Source organism: Jaculus jaculus, chromosome 2 (genome assembly GCF_020740685.1).
Source record: "Jaculus jaculus isolate mJacJac1 chromosome 2, mJacJac1.mat.Y.cur, whole genome shotgun sequence".
Lineage (NCBI taxonomy): Eukaryota > Metazoa > Chordata > Mammalia > Rodentia > Dipodidae > Jaculus > Jaculus jaculus.
This window is the reverse complement of record NC_059103.1, coordinates 20,305,023-20,322,197: the sequence shown is the minus strand read 5'-3', so window position 1 is coordinate 20,322,197 and position 17,175 is coordinate 20,305,023. Positions and strand designations below refer to the sequence as shown.

At 49.8% G+C, this 17,175-nt stretch overlaps 1 protein-coding gene across 2 annotated transcripts in view; it reads left to right on the top strand.

Annotated features, from left to right (window-relative positions):
• Window positions 1-17,175, top strand: part of Ctdp1 (CTD phosphatase subunit 1) — a 68,597-nt gene that overhangs the window by 26,816 nt on the left and 24,606 nt on the right. The window contains exons 8-11 of one of the 2 annotated variants that reach the window (XM_004662633.2): window positions 771-1,814; window positions 3,503-3,644; window positions 4,665-4,874; window positions 16,196-16,358. In XM_004662633.2, the coding sequence (XP_004662690.2) occupies window positions 771-1,814; window positions 3,503-3,644; window positions 4,665-4,874; window positions 16,196-16,358 (1,559 nt within the window). Of the gene's footprint in view, window positions 1-770; window positions 1,815-3,502; window positions 3,645-4,664; window positions 4,875-8,672; window positions 8,821-16,195; window positions 16,359-17,175 lie in introns of those variants that run through there. The other variant, XM_045144084.1, reaches the window with a different exon arrangement.

Here is a 17,175-nt window from a genome sequence, read left to right as displayed (position 1 = left end):
ACCCATTCTCTCCCTCTCTCCCTTCCCCTCTTCCTCTCCTCCCTTCCTCCCTCTGTTGCCCTTCCCCCGATCTTTCTCAAAAGAAATAAGTAAAAATGTAAGAAATCACACTGCCCTAAGCATTTTGCTGGTTGAGAGCAAGTACAGGATACCTACTGAGTACCGTGATACTGCATTCCATCCAGGTTTTCTTAAACAGATGAGGTGCTGGGAATTTGAGGGTGGGGTGCAGTAGCTCCTCTTAAAAAAACTACCCTCAGAACACAGTGATTTGTGCAGTTGCCTGCATGGTGAGTGTGAGCTGGAATCTGTCGGAAGGAAATTTAGTTTTTCCCTTCCACATTTTGAGAAGTGATGTCAGTCATTATATAGTAACTCAAGCTTTCTGCCGGGATTATAGGTGGGCATCACCATAATTCAGAGTCTTGCCTTTAAGTGTTTCTGTTGAACTTTGTGGTTTTAAAACCAAGTATTTCAAGTTGCGCCTGTATAGTCACAGAAGTAGTCAAAGCCAGGAGAAGGAGGAACTGTTTCCTGCAGAAGGTGGTAGTGGGAATTTTGACACAGACGATCCTGGAAAGCCACTCCTGCACAGGCTGTAGAGACAGAGGGCGTAGTGTGGCCACAGAATGTGTGTGTCTTAGTAGAAGCCTCCCCAGACCTGGGCCAGAGGACAGACAGTGCACACTCTTGTGGAAAGGGGTGCTGTTAGCTTTGAAAGTTGTTCACCATGAAGTAACTCCAGCTTCCCCTTTTGTGCTCATATTTAGTAAACTATTCTTCCAAAGGAGCCGATGTCTTGGACCAGGCTCTGTCTGTGAAGGACTCCGAGGAAGGCAGAGTTATTCCTGGTGGGGAGCAGAGCAATGGCCTGGGAAAGTCCTCCCATGAACTCAATGGTGGTGAGGCTGTGCCAGGGGCTTCTCCTGGTAAGACAGATGAAAAGGAGACCTGGCCCCCCAACCAGGCCCCCTCCACCACCAATCCCAGTGGCCACGAACTGGCAGATGCTCCAGAGCCTCCGGTGTCTTGTGAACGGACTGGTCGCACCTCACCTGGGGTGCAGCTCTCTCAGGGAACCGCCGCCCAGGATTTGGATTTTGACTTGTCCAGTGACAGTGAGAGCAGCGAGTCAGAAGGTCAGAAGTCCTCCTCCTCCACTTCTGATGGGGAAAGTGAGAAGAGAGGCCGGACCAAGTCTTCAGCTGCCCAGGACCGAGCAAGAGACTGGCAGCAGAGTGGACCCCCTGATGCAGGTGGAGGGAGACCTGCAGAAGCAGGCTCCCCGAGAGACTCTGGGCCTAGTGTCCACCTGCATGACAAAGTGCCAGACCTGGACATGCAGGAAGAGGGAGAACGGGATGGCCTATGTGGCCTGGGCAATGGCTGTGCAGACCGGAAGGAGGCTGAGACAGAGTCGCAGAACAGTGAGCAATCAGGCGTCACCGCAGGGGAGTCCCTGGATCAGAGTGTGGGGGAGGAGGAGGACGATGACACCGATGACGATGACCACCTGATTCACCTTGAGGAGATCCTCGTGCGTGTGCATACCGACTACTACACGAAGTACGACAGGTACCTCAACAAGGAGCTAGAGGATGCTCCAGACATACGGAAAATTGTGCCGGAGCTCAAGAGCAAGGTGTTGGCAGATGTGGCTGTGATATTCAGTGGCCTGCACCCAACAAACTTCCCTGTGGAGAAGACCAGGGAGCACTACCATGCCACGGCCCTGGGGGCCAAGGTCCTCACCCAGCTGGTGTTGAGCCCTGATGCCCCAGACAGAGCCACTCACCTCATCGCGGCGCGGGCGGGTATGTGCTTCCTCTTGTCCTGTGGGTAGAGACACAGCCAGCATTGCTGTCAGGGTAGGCGCAGGCCCGGCTGGGTCATGTCCATCTTGAGATTGGCTTGCTCTGCTGCTCATTGCATGGGATGTTCCCTCTTAAAAATGGGTTAATATTTGTCTACTCGGTGAAATTCTGTTCCTGTGCACATTTCGCCTCCATGGCTTGGTCTCTGGAACAATCACTTTCATATGCTGTGTATAAAGTCAGCTTCTCTGGGAGCACCAGGCGAGACTGGCAGGAGTGGAGACTTGATAACGTCGGAAGAATTAGGGGTAAGAGGAGTCCAGGGCCTCAGTGTGGACTAACCCACTGAGTGTAAGGTTTTGTTAATGCTCTTCATAAGCAATTTGACTTCCCAAAGAAAGATCACACAAGCTGCTTTAGGCACTGCTGTCCCATTGCTAAACTCTCATGGCCACTGTCAACATGTTAAGGCTTCCTAACTAACTTCACGTCCAGGCTCAATACAGCTGCATTGGGTTGGCTTATCCCTGCTGGGTCCAGACTGTCATGCACTCAGTAGAGCATTTCACAGAGGCTCCCATCGCAGTGTGCAGTGCTTGGGACCCGAGGCAGGTGCTTGGGCCCAGCTACACCCTTCTCAGACGGGAGCATGCCTCGACCTCCCTTGGGTCCAAGAGGAGTCTTAAGAGTACAGGCCAGGGGGCTGGAGAGGTGGCTTAGTGGCTAAGCGCTTGCTTGTGAAGCCTAAGGACCCTGGTTTGAGGCTCAATTCCCCAGGACCCACATAAGCCAGATGCACAAGGGGGTGCATGCATCTGGAGTTCATTTGCAGTGGCTGAGGCCCTGGCATGCTCATTCTCATTCTCTCTCTCTCTCTCTCTCTCCCCCTCCCTCCTTTGCCCCTCCCTCCCTCCATCTCCCACTCTGCCTCTTTCTCTCTGTATCACTCTCAAATAAATAATAAAAGTGCCATGGGGCGCTTCCTTGTGTGTTCATGCTGGTCCATCCCGGTACCTGGGCCATCTCTCCTTGGCTTGATTCTTTGGCTCATTTCTCTGTGGACACCCTGCCCACAGAGATGAGAACTGCTTTTACCCTTTGCTTTCATGCTTGTGGTCTCACATGAGATAGCAGGGCATTCTTGTTTCAGTATTGAGTGAGGGCTTTGCCTTTAGAGAGAATGACTTCCTAGAAACAGCTAGCCAGGGACTCAGCAGGCCACCTCATGATGTGGGGCCACTAAAGTGTAGCTATGAGGCCCTGGGATAGGGAGGATCACTTGGCAATAGAATGAGGAGTCCCCTGGTGGGTTAACAGGAGCCCTCTATGGGACCCTTCAAGTGCACAGGAAGGGCTAACAGTGGAAGTGAAGCAGAAGACAGGGCCAGTCCCCATGCCAGAGTGGGGTGCTGCAGATGGCCATGGATTGGGGTAGCAACAGGGTTAAAAGTGGCTTATCTTGAAGAGAATTGACCGGACCTCCTTGGGCCCATTGCCAGAGCAGGGGCTTGGGCTGTTTGGAAGGATAACGAGGTACAGGAATCCTGCTGGAAGCCGTCCCATCCGCAGTAGTGAGGTTAATGTGTGCCTGCGAGCCTACTCCCCACACCTACCATCCTTGACCCTCAGTCTGTCCTGGATGTCCTTTCCCTGGTGCAGCAGAGCAATCTAATATGTGGTCTCTACAGGCACAGAGAAGGTACGCCAGGCACAAGAGTGCAGGCACCTGCACGTGGTCAGCCCCGACTGGCTTTGGAGCTGCTTGGAGCGCTGGGACAAGGTGGAGGAACAACTCTTCCCACTCACAGAAGATGACACCCGCGCACACAGGTGGGTGCCTCTGACCCATAGGCACATCCACCCAGTCCTACTCCACACCCCCATGCCTCCTTCCAGGGGAGTGCTGGTTTCTGAGCCCCTCAGCCACCAGCAGACGGCTAGTGTGGTCCATCTACGCTCCCAGGCATAGCCCAGCAGCTTCGTGGATGCAGGCTCATCTCCAGCAGTACTTTGTAGATGGGAAAATGAGGCTCAGGACGCACTAAGAGGGGCTTTGTTGCTGGTGGCTAGCCATCAGGATCCATGCCACCCATCCCCCAAGGCTGGCAGGGCTCCTGAGATGTGGTCTGTTCTGCCCACCCTGGTCTTGACCCCTTTCCATCTGCAAAGTGACCTCACAACTCCATAGACTCAAAGATGTGCTCCTGTTAACACCAAAAAAGATCTGATCTGGATATTCTTTTCCTTCATAAAATTCAGTGTGGTTTAGTAGTGAATCCTAGTTTTCATATACTTCAGGGTTGGGATTGTTACACGGATCACAAGTAAAGGAAAGGTGATATGTTGAGGGCCACAGGGCACGTGTATAAAATTCCATACTCAGAGGGAAGCTGGGGTTTCCTCTCTTTGGTGTGTTCATCATAAGAGACTTGCATGTACTGGAGCAAGTGGCGGCTAGTGCAAATGCCAGTCAGCCTGCGTCTTCGTCAGCAGTCTGGGTGGTGTTGAGTCTAGCGCAAGTAGGTGCAGAGCAGGGTAGCGTGAGCAAGTTGAGGTTGTCCAGCCAAGGCAGGCCATCTCACTCTACAGCAAGCTTGGTGACCCTGGTGGTTGATCATCCATCATGTGACTTTTGCACGCTGTTGTGTTCTGGAATTCAGAACCACACATCATCCACATGAGCTTTTTATTCACACACCTGAGAGGTGGTCTCTAGTTGTCCCTGTCACATGTCCCCACATGCCTGCATGTACACCCTCAACAATGTTGGGCCCATCTTTCATCTCCTTTGTCTCTGTACCATAAATTGTTGACAATGTTATTCATGGCCCTTGCTTTCTTGTCCCACAGGGAGAACAGCCCGGCCGTCTTTTCAGATAGGCAGAGTGTGCCACCACCAGCCTTGTTCCACCCAATGCCCATCCACCCCAAGGCTCAGCCTGGCCCCGAGGTTCGGATCTATGACTCCCACACAGGCAAGCTCATCCGGATGGGCACCCAGGGTCCAGCACCAGCTCCCTCCAGTGCCCCGCCCGTCCATGGAGAGCCCTCCTCCTTCAGGTACATGTGGCACATGAGAACTTCCTTACCTAAAGTGTTAAGTTTTAATCTCAGCCTATTAGATGCCAGGAGCCTGTCATATGGACAAGTGACATTAGAGGCTCTGTTCAGTCCCAGGTTTACCTTGGCCTGCCTGGGCAGAGGAAGGCAATTCCCAGTCCATGGAACACCCCCTCCACTTGGTCTAGACCCTTTTCTGCCTCTTCTGTGGTTCCAAAACTGCAAGCAGAGAAGCCCTTGGTTTAGCTTCTGCAATAGTCCTGTGTAAGCCCTGCATCATAGGGTGCTTAGTACTTCCCAGGTGCTCAAGTGTCCTGGGTGGGCAACCAGAGGATGGCTTCTCAGGGCACGCTGACCTTCCCGTTGCACCTCCCAGAGGTGCTCACACTCTTGGCCTCCTGGACTCACCCATGGGGAGCACACACGGGATGATGTGCTGTCAGTGTCCACATGGGAAGACTGCTGGCTGGACCAGAAGGCATTTGATGACAGGGTTAGTTTGCCCTACAAGTGGCAGGTCCTTCCTCCATCCTTCTGTCTGTGTAGGCTTGAGTCGGTCTCTCCCGTCCCTCCCCCATGAGCCCCTCAGACCACCCCAGTAGCACATTCTGCTGGTTTCAATCAGGAGTCTAGAAGCTGTGCGGTGAGGATTGTGTTGAAGTGCTGCGGTCAGCGTGCAGTCACTTGTCTGTTGCCTTTCACACTTCCTAACGCAGCCCGGGGCTGCAGCAGCACTGCTCCGCTCTGGCTGCAGGGAGGCCCTGCAGGACTGAGCAGTTGGCATGTTTTTGGCAGAGTAATTTTTAGAGTTGGGCAGGAGCTTAGTCCCACATCTGTACTCTCTGGTTCGGCCTCTGATACCCAGGTAGTAAGCCAGGGTTGGCACAAACAGAAAAGCCAGAGCATTCATTCAAGACTGTGGGGTGACTTTCCCTGCTTCCTTGACCCCCTCTTTGGAATGCACCTGCTGTTTGTGATTAATAACTGAAAGCATCATCACTATTAAAACTTGTTTTCTTCCAATAATGTGATATTTAGTCGTTGACATAGTTGAAGTGTAGCCACATCACCGAAGTGGGTTAGCTGAGTTAAAGGTCGTGTGTATTTTTAACTCTAGTACTTGGTATCAGCTATTGTGCCAAAACATGTTGGCATTTCACTCTGCCACCCAGAAGACCAGGCCTTCCTGTGAACTGTCATCCTGTGGAGCTGTGGGTAAAAAGATGTGGATGTGGGCTCACCAGGGGATTCTGCTTGAGTGAGGTAACCCTTCTGTGTCCTTCCTGCCGTTGTTTCCATTGGGTTTCCCGTGCCGAGGCTGGCAGTCAGGGAACGACCACCGTGAAGAGCACCTCCACGTGGGCTCGCAGGGAGTGTGCCCCAGTGGCATCATGCTGCTCTGGCTTCCCTCGCCTGTGCCTGTCTTCATCTTGAGCACATGGCGCACTGGCTATTTTTCTCTGTAATTGCCATCTTTAGCTCACACATTTATTCACATTGTATATCAAGTTAAGGTCTATACAAATTTACTATAAATTTATTCTCAAAATTTTCACAGTTATTTCAAGCCAAGCCCTCTCCCTGAATTCTGTGGCTGATTAATAAATAGTATTTTAGAAAAGTCGACATGATCTTTCCAAAATAACCTGGTCCTATAGCTCAAGAACAACAGGCAACTCGTGTCGGAACCGTAGCCACATCTGGTCTCTTTGCAAAGGCCAGCCAGGGCAGGCTGTGGCTGCGGTTACAAACACGACAGGAGTAATCCCGCTTGTGTGACCACATGAGAAGTCTCAAGTTTCGGCTCATAGCACTATGTGAATGTTTCACTGTCCCTAAATACCTCAGAGGTGAACTGATTTTTTTAACTCTACTTTGTCATATCCTTTCTTTTTTTGTTTTTGTTTTTTGAGGTAGGGTCTCACTCTGGTCCAGGCTGACCTCATGCAATCCTCCTGCCTCTGCCTCCCGAGTGCTGGGATTAAAGGCGTGCGCCACCACGCCCGGCTGTCTTATCCTTTCTTGAAACTTGAGTGTATATAAATCAGTTCAGGAGAGACACCATGCTCTCTCCTTATCTATAGTGATGTCCGTTACATTTGCTATTCTTGCTGACGTGTCCTTTAAAATGTGAGACTGTCCTCATTTCTCAGATGTCCTTGGTTTGAAAATGAGCAAGATAGGTGTGCAAGGACACCCCTGAGAGGGGTGCTGCATGCCTGCCATGCTTGTGCTGCCTCCCGCAACACTGGGCAGCGGAGCTGGCCTCCCTGACACGGTGAACAGCAGCACAGCCTGAGCACTGTCACCTCACAGCCCTGCCGCGGACTCGCCGCCACGTGCCGGCGTCCACGTGATGTGGCCAGCACAACAGCAGCTGTGAGTGTTGTCACTGGGTGCAAAGTTAGGCCTTAGAGGGCAAGGTAGGGTCAACAGAAATTTTAAGGAAACTTCTGGCAAAGTCCCAGAGCAGAGACCATGTACTAAAAGAGAAGTAAAATGATGTGATACCAGCTGAGACCAGACAAAACAACTGCCAAGCAGCACATAGGCCCCAGGTCTGTGGACACCCTTGCCATGTGAGAAACAGACTTCCCCAGCTGGAAGTCAGGGCAGTCACAGTCTTGTGAATGGACTAGATGCCTGAGGCCCGGGGGCTGGGACCTCAGGCTTTTGCAGGTAGTCAGCGTGTGAGAAGGCTCCCTGAGAGGAGACGCTGTGCCAGTGGCTGAAGCTCTCAGCCTGGAGGAGTTGGGGAGGTGGGATGAACGCTGCTTCCACAAGCCGCATGTTAAGTGGCCAAGGCGATCATTCCAGTGTTGCCCATTCGTTCAAGATTGAGCTGTGTTTGTGTTTTGGTCAAGGAGAGTAAGTAGGGGCAGCATTTATGAAGAACACATGCCTTTGACTCACGTCTCACTTAGGAGGTGTGCTTAGAAGCGAGAGTACTAGTATGAAAGTGTGTCGGTGCAGAATTCGTGGCTCCAGTGTGACATAGCCACTTTTCCTATTGAAAATAGCCATAAAGCTGTGGACACACATGGCAGCTGTGTACTGTGCTGGGACTAGCCCTTGGCCTTCCACTGGGGGAGCTGGCCCCTTCTGCTCTCTACAGGCACAGGGAGTTGAAGCCGTCATAGCAGCTAGGGTTTAAGAAGCAAAACCCGAACAAGGAGACCTAGAAGGAGCCCAGTGACCACGGACTCCCTTGTACTTTGGATCTCTGCATACTGGCAGAGCGGAAGAGCCTCCACCAGCAATAGCTTTGAAAGGAGTGGTACCTTCAGTCCAGGGAAGCAGGTGGATGTGTGAAAGAGGTGACAAGTTGGTAAACTCAAAGCAGGACTCGGGAGGTGTGTGGGCCTGATCTCGGAGGGCCTGACCATAGAATCCCCAGTCCCTGTGGAATCAGAATATGCCCGCTTTGAACCCATTATCTGGGGACTTGCGGGGCTCTCATTGCATGAGCACGGTCCTCAGTGGTTAACTCCATCCTAGCCACCCCCATACCTGAAGGTCAGAGGTTGGGGCTGGACTAAAAGTTCCAACCCTTGGTCTTTCTGGGGACTAGTCCCATCCTGAAGCCATCGCGTACCTTGCTCGACATTCTAGGAGGTTACCTCTTGTGTCAGAAACCGGGACACCGCAGGACTTCCCCTTCAAGAGCTAACGTCTCAGTGGTCAAGGGGCCCAAGCTTATGCTGTTGGCTGTACTCCAGAGTGTATCATAACCTGATGAGGGGCAGGAAGGAGCTGTGCATTGAAGGCTATTTCTGAAATTCAGTTTCTGAATTGCAGTTGGACAAGAGTGCTTCCAGAATTTAAAGCAGCCACAAAGTCAGTGTGTGCTGGTGTGCACATGAGCAACACCTGTGCAGTCTGCTTTCCACGCTGCGGAAACCAACTCAGCCTCTCACTTATTTTTCCTTAAATAAAAAACAAAGGCACCTTGTCTGAAGGTGAGTACAGTGTTAGGTACAATATTGGTATTTTAATTATTCAGCCTTTTTTGGAGTGTGTGTCAGTAAGCTAGGAATTTTCAAAATAACTGAGAATTCTTGCCTGAATATAATCTTCCTATGATAGACTGAGTCTGAATGTAGCCAAGCAATAGCATATGGCAGCAGAGAACCCCAGGTTTGTTCTGAAGTGTGGAGCACAGCTCAGCCTCATGGAGCTCCAGAGCCAGCTCTCTCTGCCTGCAGCAAGTCCTGGGAAGGTGGCTTTATGGCTTACTTCACTTGAATATAGAGGTGTCATCTATGCCCAGATGCTAACTTACTTTGGTGCACAAGAAGATAAGGACAAGATTCGTCAACCGCATTGATTGTATAAATTTTATAATGAAAAGTGGCATTGTGTATCCAGACCAGCATGCCATCCCAGCTCAGTTTTTCCTGGAGGCTTTCAGATAACCTGTCACACTAACCACATCACTGCTCTCATCACTTGAATGCATAGGAAGCTGTCAGTTCCTCTAAAAGCAGCTACTTATTGATAATTTTCAAAATTAATGAAATGACCAGCTGATATAAGAAAACATAAAATCACTGTGTCTCGTTCTTCCTTATGTGTCTGCACACAACACTGAATATCTGAGGAGCCAGTAGCATCCAGGTGCCAGTGAAATACTCTCCTTGTCGGCTTTGTGCCATAGCAAGGACTGTAGCTGAGGGACTTGGTCCCACTCTGGTCAGACCCACTGTGACTCATGTTAATGAGAACTTAACTCTTTCTCTGGCGGGCAAGGAGCTCTGGTGTGTCTCTTGCCAGCACCGAGCTACATATTCCCTTCAACTTCTTCTAGAGCCTTCTTCTCCCCTGCTGATTTGACTTTGCTTCCTGCCTGCCGAGTCTCATGCTTGGAGCCGCTGAACAAATGAATGCGTGTGCTCACTCATCTTTCCATGGTGGAGTCAAACCCACCCCGGTTGCAGACATCCAGAGTGGCCTGGCCCACTGCTCCTGCCCTCCTGTGGCTGTCTGGCCCTGTCTCGTCTGTCAGAGGTCCCTTGTGTCTACTGTCATTCTGGAAATTGAGCCTTGTACTTTCCTAAGAGTGGCAGCCTGCCCCATTCTGGTCCTGGAACCCTGTGCAGACCCTTTGTGACAGGGTGCTTAGCAACGGCAGCCAGCTCTGCCCTTCGTGCCCATTGTCACCCAGGCTGGGGAGTTGTAAGTTTCACTTGGTTCTCAATGGTAGGGGTATAGCAGAGTCTCCTAACCTTGTCATTGAGTGTTGGGGCATGAAACTCAGGCATTTGCAGGCCCTGCTCCACAACCCAGTCAATGTGAGATGCAAGAGCCAGTGGTATCAGTTGTGTGTGAAGGCCATCTCATCCCGCTCAAACTCAGAAGCTCTCTGGAGCAGGGTGAGGTGCAGACCCTCACTGACCAAGTACGGGGGAGATCCCTCACACTTTGAGCCAGCTAAGGTGACTGAGGCCCCAGAAGTTAGAACGTGGAGAGAAGCTGGGCCCAGGCTAGAAGGGGTGCTCCACAGACCAAGACATCTGACCCAAAGCATGCATCCCAGTAGAGATACCCTGACGTTCTGAAGAGCTCTTCCCTAAGCGCAGTTATGTCAACACCTGGTCTTTTTATTTTTATTACATGCTTTATTTCGGCATTTCCTCAAGGTAGTGATGCTGAGTATCTTCACATATTTGTCTGCTTAGTCTCTTTGGTGAAATGACTGTCTTTGTTCCTTTCCTAGTTGGATTATTTGGTAGTTGCCGTTGACGTGTAGCTCTTTGTGTACATCTTTCGTTGGCCCTTGGTCGTCAACATGGCTGCAGATGTTTTCTCCCAGTCCACTGTAGCTCATCTTCTCATCCTGTCACCGAGGCTTTGGCAGAGGAAAGGTTTTTAATTTTCATGAGTTTATTTTTTACCACCTTTTCTTTTTATGAACTCAGCTTTAATTATTGAGGCTATTATCTGTCAGGTTTTCTCTAGTATTTTAAACATTTACAGATTGGTGTTTTATACTTTAATTTGATCTGCTTCTCCCCTCTCTCCACTCTCAAAGTTTTGAGACAGAGCCTCACGCTGTAATCTCGGCTGATGTTGAACTTGTGATCCTCCTGCCTCTCTTGCTGCTGGAATTGCTGGGATTGGGTGTGCACCACCACACTCCGAGCTGTGAGGTTCTTGTTCGCTCTCGCATGATGGTCTCATTTTCTCCTTAGCCCGCATCCACATCTGTGCAGTCTGCTTCCAGTTCTGTCCATCCACTCCACTGATCCAAGGACACAGAACAGTTTTCTCTTAGTGGTAGGGTGGAATATTGTTTCATCAACAAGATACTCAGAGCCCTGGAGTTTTTGTGATACTTTTAGTCACATTGGGAAAGGTCTCCTCCTTCTCTATGGTGGGTTTTGGATTTTTTAATGATGATGTGTTTCGGCTGATAAGACTGTGTGGTTTGCTTCTTGGACCTGTTGCTGTGGGGAGGGTTGGGGGTCTCTTAAGTTGATTTTTTAGTACTTTGTCATCCTCCCAGCCTTGAAGGGAAGCCCACTTGGCGGTGATCTGTAATCATTTTTACGGGCTTTCATGTATGTTGACAGACAACAGCCATGAGCCTGTGGCTGACATTAGCTGTATGTCTTTGTCCCTGTTTCATGCCCAGTGTAATTTGCATCACTAGACGAGTTGTGGGGTTTTCCCCCCTTTTCTCTGGATTAGCCTGTGGAATGCCATGCTTTGATGGAATTCTCCAGTGACACCTTCTGGCCCTGAGACAGTGCCATAGGAAATTAGAACATTATGTCGTCGTCTTTTTTTTTTTTTTTTTCTTTTTGAGTACTTGTGGGGCTGTCCTGGTTTCCTGCTTTTTGCTGGGGTTGTGTTGGATTGCATTTGGAAGACTGGGTTGAGGGGTAGTCCCTGTGCCTGCCAGTCTGGGTCAAGATTCCTCTTCACCCTGACACCAGGAATTGTGTCTTCTCTCTTGTGTCAGTCTTGCTAGAGCCTTGTTGGTTTCATTTTCTTTATAAAAAAGGAATTATTTCCACTGAAGAAGGAGAAGCAAGAGAATCAGAAGTAGGCAGTCATGATGGCACACAACTTTAATCCCAGTACTCAGGAGGTAGAGGTGGGAGAATTGCCATCAGTTCAAGATCAGCCTAGAGCAACAGAGTGAATCCCAGGTCAGCCTGACCTAGAGACCCTACCTTAAAAAAAGAAAAATCAGAAGTTCAAAGTCATCCTTGGCTACATAGTGAATTTAAGACCAGCCTGGGCTACGAAGACCCTATCTCCATCTTTTTTTTTTTTTTTTAAGAACCAGTTGTTTGTTGATTATTTCTAGTTAGACATAGTTCAGGAGATCCCTTCAGCCAGGGTCTGCTGTGGTACCTGTGCTTGCGCCCTGCCCTGCCCGCAGAGGGTCTTGTCTTCCACCCTGTGTGCACCTGGACTCCGCTGATCCCCTGCCCCCATTCCTGGTAAATGCTTCCTTGTGTGAGGGCACTCAGTTTTGTTTTCAGTGCCTGGGAACCATCTGATCCTTGCCAGCCTCTGAATTTGATGGAGGAACCCTGCTTTGCCCTGACAGAGTAGTCAAGGCAGCTCTTCTATTTCCAAATTCTTGCTTGCCTTTAATTGCAAACTTGATCACAGTTTGTGCCAGTGTGGGTTATAGAAGTCTGACATGTTCAGGATTCACTTGGTCTCTTGGATCAGGTTTGGGTCTCATGCCAGGTTAGAGACATTTCCAGCCATGGTTCTCTCAGTCTCTCATGGGAATCTGAATCTTTGTTTCCTCACGCACAAGTTCCCAGGGCTGTGTTCATCCTTGCCTCTCCAGTTTTCTCTCTGTTCAGACAAGGCAATTCTTACAGGCATGAGAGTTTGCTCAATTCCCCCCCCCCCCTCTTCTGTGTTGCTGGCTTGGCAATCCTGACATTTTTTGTTTTTGTTAACTTTTCATCTCTTAAGATTTCCTGCTATCCTTCTCATCTTTTTGTTTCTTTGCTGAGGAATCCTTTCTTCTATTTCAAACATAATTTATGGGTTTTTTTTTTCTTCTACTTCAAAATATTTATGATTGCCTGGGGGAGCAACAGAGCTTTAAAATCTCTGTCAGATGATGTCATCTTGGGATTAGCCTCTTAATTGTCCTTCCCATCACTTTCAGGCATTCCTAATTCCTGTGTGAGATTCTGAGTCAAACCTGGTCACTGTCCCATCAGGTTAAAGACACTCCCCCCAGTCTTGTTTCATCCTTTATTTTGATTGACTCCTGGTCAGCAGTGGCAGTGGCAGGAGTGCAGGTGGCATCTGGTTCCTGCAGGTGGAGGCAGGAGTCCAAGTTGCCCATGCAGCTCTGATAACAGCAGAGATTAGGGTAGGGAGGGGCAGCATTGTTTCTGGGAGATGTTCCTGAGTCCTGCTTCCCCACCCCCGGACCTCTTTTGGTGCCCCCAGCATGGAATGGGAGAGGCTTGCTGCCCCTGAGGTGTTGAACACCTGGCTTCTCGCCTGCCCCTCCCTGCCTTTGCTATTCCTGGCTGTAGTACAGCAGTCACTGACCAAAGGAGCTCTAAATACTCGCCAGTTCACTTTAAAACAACGGTATTTAGTGTGAGTTAATACAACCTTTTAAAAATAAAAATATTCTCCAAATTGGAAAGGAACATAACGCGAGCACCTCCTTTACATTTTTGTGGCTTAACAGCCAGCCTGTTGTGCTTTGTTCTTTGGGCGGGAACCCAGGGAGCAGTCTGGTCTCACCCCAGGCATCCTTGGGAGAGCGGGAGCTCACAGGTGCCCTGCAAGGGCCTTGAGAGCCTCAGTTTGGTGACTGATCTGTAAATTTTCAACCCCAATATTTGTGGCATCCAGCATCCCTATAGAGCTCTCCTGTTGCTACCAGATGCAGGGTGGCCTGAGCACTCTTGACCACTGAAGATCGTTCTTGTTAGACAGCTTTTTAAAGTTTGTAGCAAAAGGAAAATAGCCTTTATCTCATTTGTCTTTGGAGCAGTGAGTATCAAGAGTAAGAAGTGTGGCTGTAAGTGTGACCATTAAGCTGACAGGGTCTTGTGCTCTATCCTGATAGAAATTGTGGGTATGTGAGAAGCTCCACGAGAGCTGGTCTGGAAGCTTTTGTGTCCCTCAGCTTGGACAGCCACAACTTGTGGCAGCAGCGCGCCTCTGGGTGTTAAAAGCTCTCCTGCAGGCTGTCTTGGAGGTTGGGGTTTCTTAGTCCTTGACAGTGGCCAGTGTTAGAGCTCCTAGGCCTGGAGTGTCTGAGACCCTTGACCGTAAAGGCTGGGCCTGGAAAATTAACAAGCAAAGCCTATAGTTTCTCTTCTCTCTCCTTACAACTTTCTATCCTGCTTCAGCTCTCTCTCCTTGTTTCTGCCCTGACCTTGAACTAACTGTTCAGCTGCCTCTTGAGCTGTCAGGCAGCTGTCCACCTAACAATTTTGGCAGTTTGGCCTGACGACAGCTACCTCTCACTGCCATCCTTGCAGCTCTTCTGTCTCTGCTGCTGTTCGGATGCTGTAAGCTCAGCCCACCCTCCTGAAAGCGTGAAAGTAAAGCTTATGAGAAGCATTTTGTTGGAGCTGATATGGTGACACGAGAAGGTCAGTAGGACGTCTCCCACCCATCTCACAAGTGATCCAAACAGCCAGAGGAGGAGTTTTGTGCCAGTTATGATGTTGCCCCTTTGGTACCACTTAAAACAGTCACCTCTGCTAGGCCACCAGGGCAAGTGTACCCCCTGTGGCTGAGGTGGAAATGGTTGAAGAGTCATCTTGAGATCGTCAAGGCTTATCTGGTACAAACTGGACAGCACCGACTGAAGCAACACCCTTAGGAGCCACAGCAAGTGTCTGGGTTCACTGTGTAGGATTCCTCGTGTTCAAAACCCACCATGCTGATTCAGGGCAGCCTTGTACTCTTGTTTGACAAAGTCTTTTGACTTGAGGCAGCCAGGGAGCAAGAGAGTCCAGCAGCTTGCCAGTTAGAGTCAAATTGCCCTACCCCACCCCAACATCTTTGCTTATTTATAAGAAAATAGCATCAAAAGGAGCACTTGCACTTAGAGTTTAGACTATTAGTAGTGAGTTTAAGGGACGGTCCTCTGGCGGTGTTCTAGCAGTGGGGGCATGAGCACGTGCGTCCTGGCTCTGCTTCCTGCTGAGTCTTAACTCTGCACTGCCTCCATTAGATGATATTTGGATAGCTGAGTACAGTTACTTTTTACTTTGGTGCCTTCTGCTTAACCATTCTATTGTCCCACAGTGGTAAAGTAGGCAGTGATACACAGCCCCTGATTCTAATTGTAGAGGATGCCCTGCCAATTTTCAGATTCACTTGAATTTTATTGAGATAATGCTCAGGCTGGCCTCAAACTTGCAGCAACCCTCCTTCCTTAGCCTTTAAAGTACTAGGATTATAGCTGTGAGCCACCGTACCTAGCCTACCATAAATTCTGACACTCATAAACATGCATAAAAACCTACTTAGTGAGGTTTTTTAAATGTTTTATTATTTGACAAAGAAAAAGAGAGGGGGAGAGAGTGAGAATGAATGGGCATGCCCGGGCCTCCTGCCACTGCAGACAAACTCCAGACACATGTGCCCCCTTGTGCGTCTGTCTGAACGTGGGTCCTGGGGAATCAAACCTGGGTCCTTCAGCTTTGCAGGCAAACTCCTTAATTGCTAAGCCATCCCTCCAGCCCCTACTTAGTGAGTTTTGACATGTATTGGTGGTCCCGAGTCAGAAGCATCCCTGAGGCTAGAGCTTGATCCTTGCTAGCTGGTTGTCTCAGCAGTGCTTAGTGAGCTGTGCACACATGATCTAACCTGTCTTCCGTGTCCTTTGTGAACACATCAGTCCCACCCCATTGATACTCGCTTCTTAATTCACTACCACCTGTTTGTGTTCTGTTTTCATGCCCTGGATAGGATATAAATGTCATCTTTGTTTAATTTTCTTTCATTTCCATGGCTGTTGTGCCTGTACTGTACTAAATGACCCTTCCTGATGGTTTCTAGGAAGCCATTCAACTCAGGTTTTGTCCTCAAGTCAAGCCAGGTGGACACCTTGTGGACAGAGTGGTTTCTTGGTAAAGGAGGTGAGTGTGAGCCTCCACAAGGCCCAGGTCCTGGCTCAGGAAAAGATGCTGGGTGTGCTAAATAAGCAGAGAGAACAAGGGGGTGTAGTGGACAGAACATCTTGTCTTTCCCTACAAACGGTCTCTGTTGTGTCTTGCCTAGCCTAAGAGGCAGTCCTCTGGTTTAGAGCTGAAAAGATGCGATTGAAGTGCTGTCCTCACCCGGGACTATGGAATTCCTTTCAGAACTGTTCAGCCACATCAGCAGCAGATGTTTGGTGAAGAGCTGCCCGGATCTCAAGATGGAGAGCAGCCTGGCCCTGCCAGAAGAAAGCGACAGCCGAGTATGTCAGAAACAATGCCACTGTACACTCTCTGTAAGGAAGACTTAGAGAGTATGGACAAAGAGGTGAGAGTGCGGCGTGGCATGCAGGCAGCGGGCGGCCACGCTCCTGGGAGCTGCGGTGCCCCTGGGCATCTCCAAGACCCGCACGCCGCTGACAGCGCAGGTGCGGCTGTGGTTCCGTGTAGACGCTGTGAGCCAGCACTCATTTTCCTTGGCTCCCTGTCACAAGGGATTTGTAGCAGCACTAAGCAATGAATCCCTGTGTTTGGCAATAAAAGCAATTTAGTCCCCTTTTCCTCGTCCACTCCAGGGACTGGTAACCTCCAGTTGTCACAGCCGGGAATGCTTTTCAGGACACTCTGCCAAAGGAACCCAGATTTTAATTATGTGCACACACATAAGTTATGACCAACAGTTTCTTCTTGTAGCATTTTATTCCACTGAGTAATGTTAGGCACGTGTGTAGGTAGTTTTTTTAATGTTTTTCAAATTCTTAATTTGGGGAATAGTGAAACCAGCACTCCAAACCCACTAGAGCCTAAATACAGTGGGACATATATCCCTGGGGACGAAAGCAGAACTGAGCTGTAAGTCAGCAGGTTGTCTGTGTTGTAGACTCACAGTCACATGTAAACCCTGCCTCAGCCATGTGACTCCGTGCCCCTCAGCTCTACATTGATCCTCCCTAGTCTCAGGTCAGTCCTGTGGTACAGGATGGCACTTACTATGTGTTTGTCATGCAGTCCTGCACTGTCATTCCTCCAAACTGCTTTGAAAGGACCACCATAAGAGATGGACCTCGGGGCTCAGCCACTGCCAGCCTAGGATCATTTCCCCAGTACCCACAGGAGCCATATGCACAAAGTGGTGCATGTGTCTA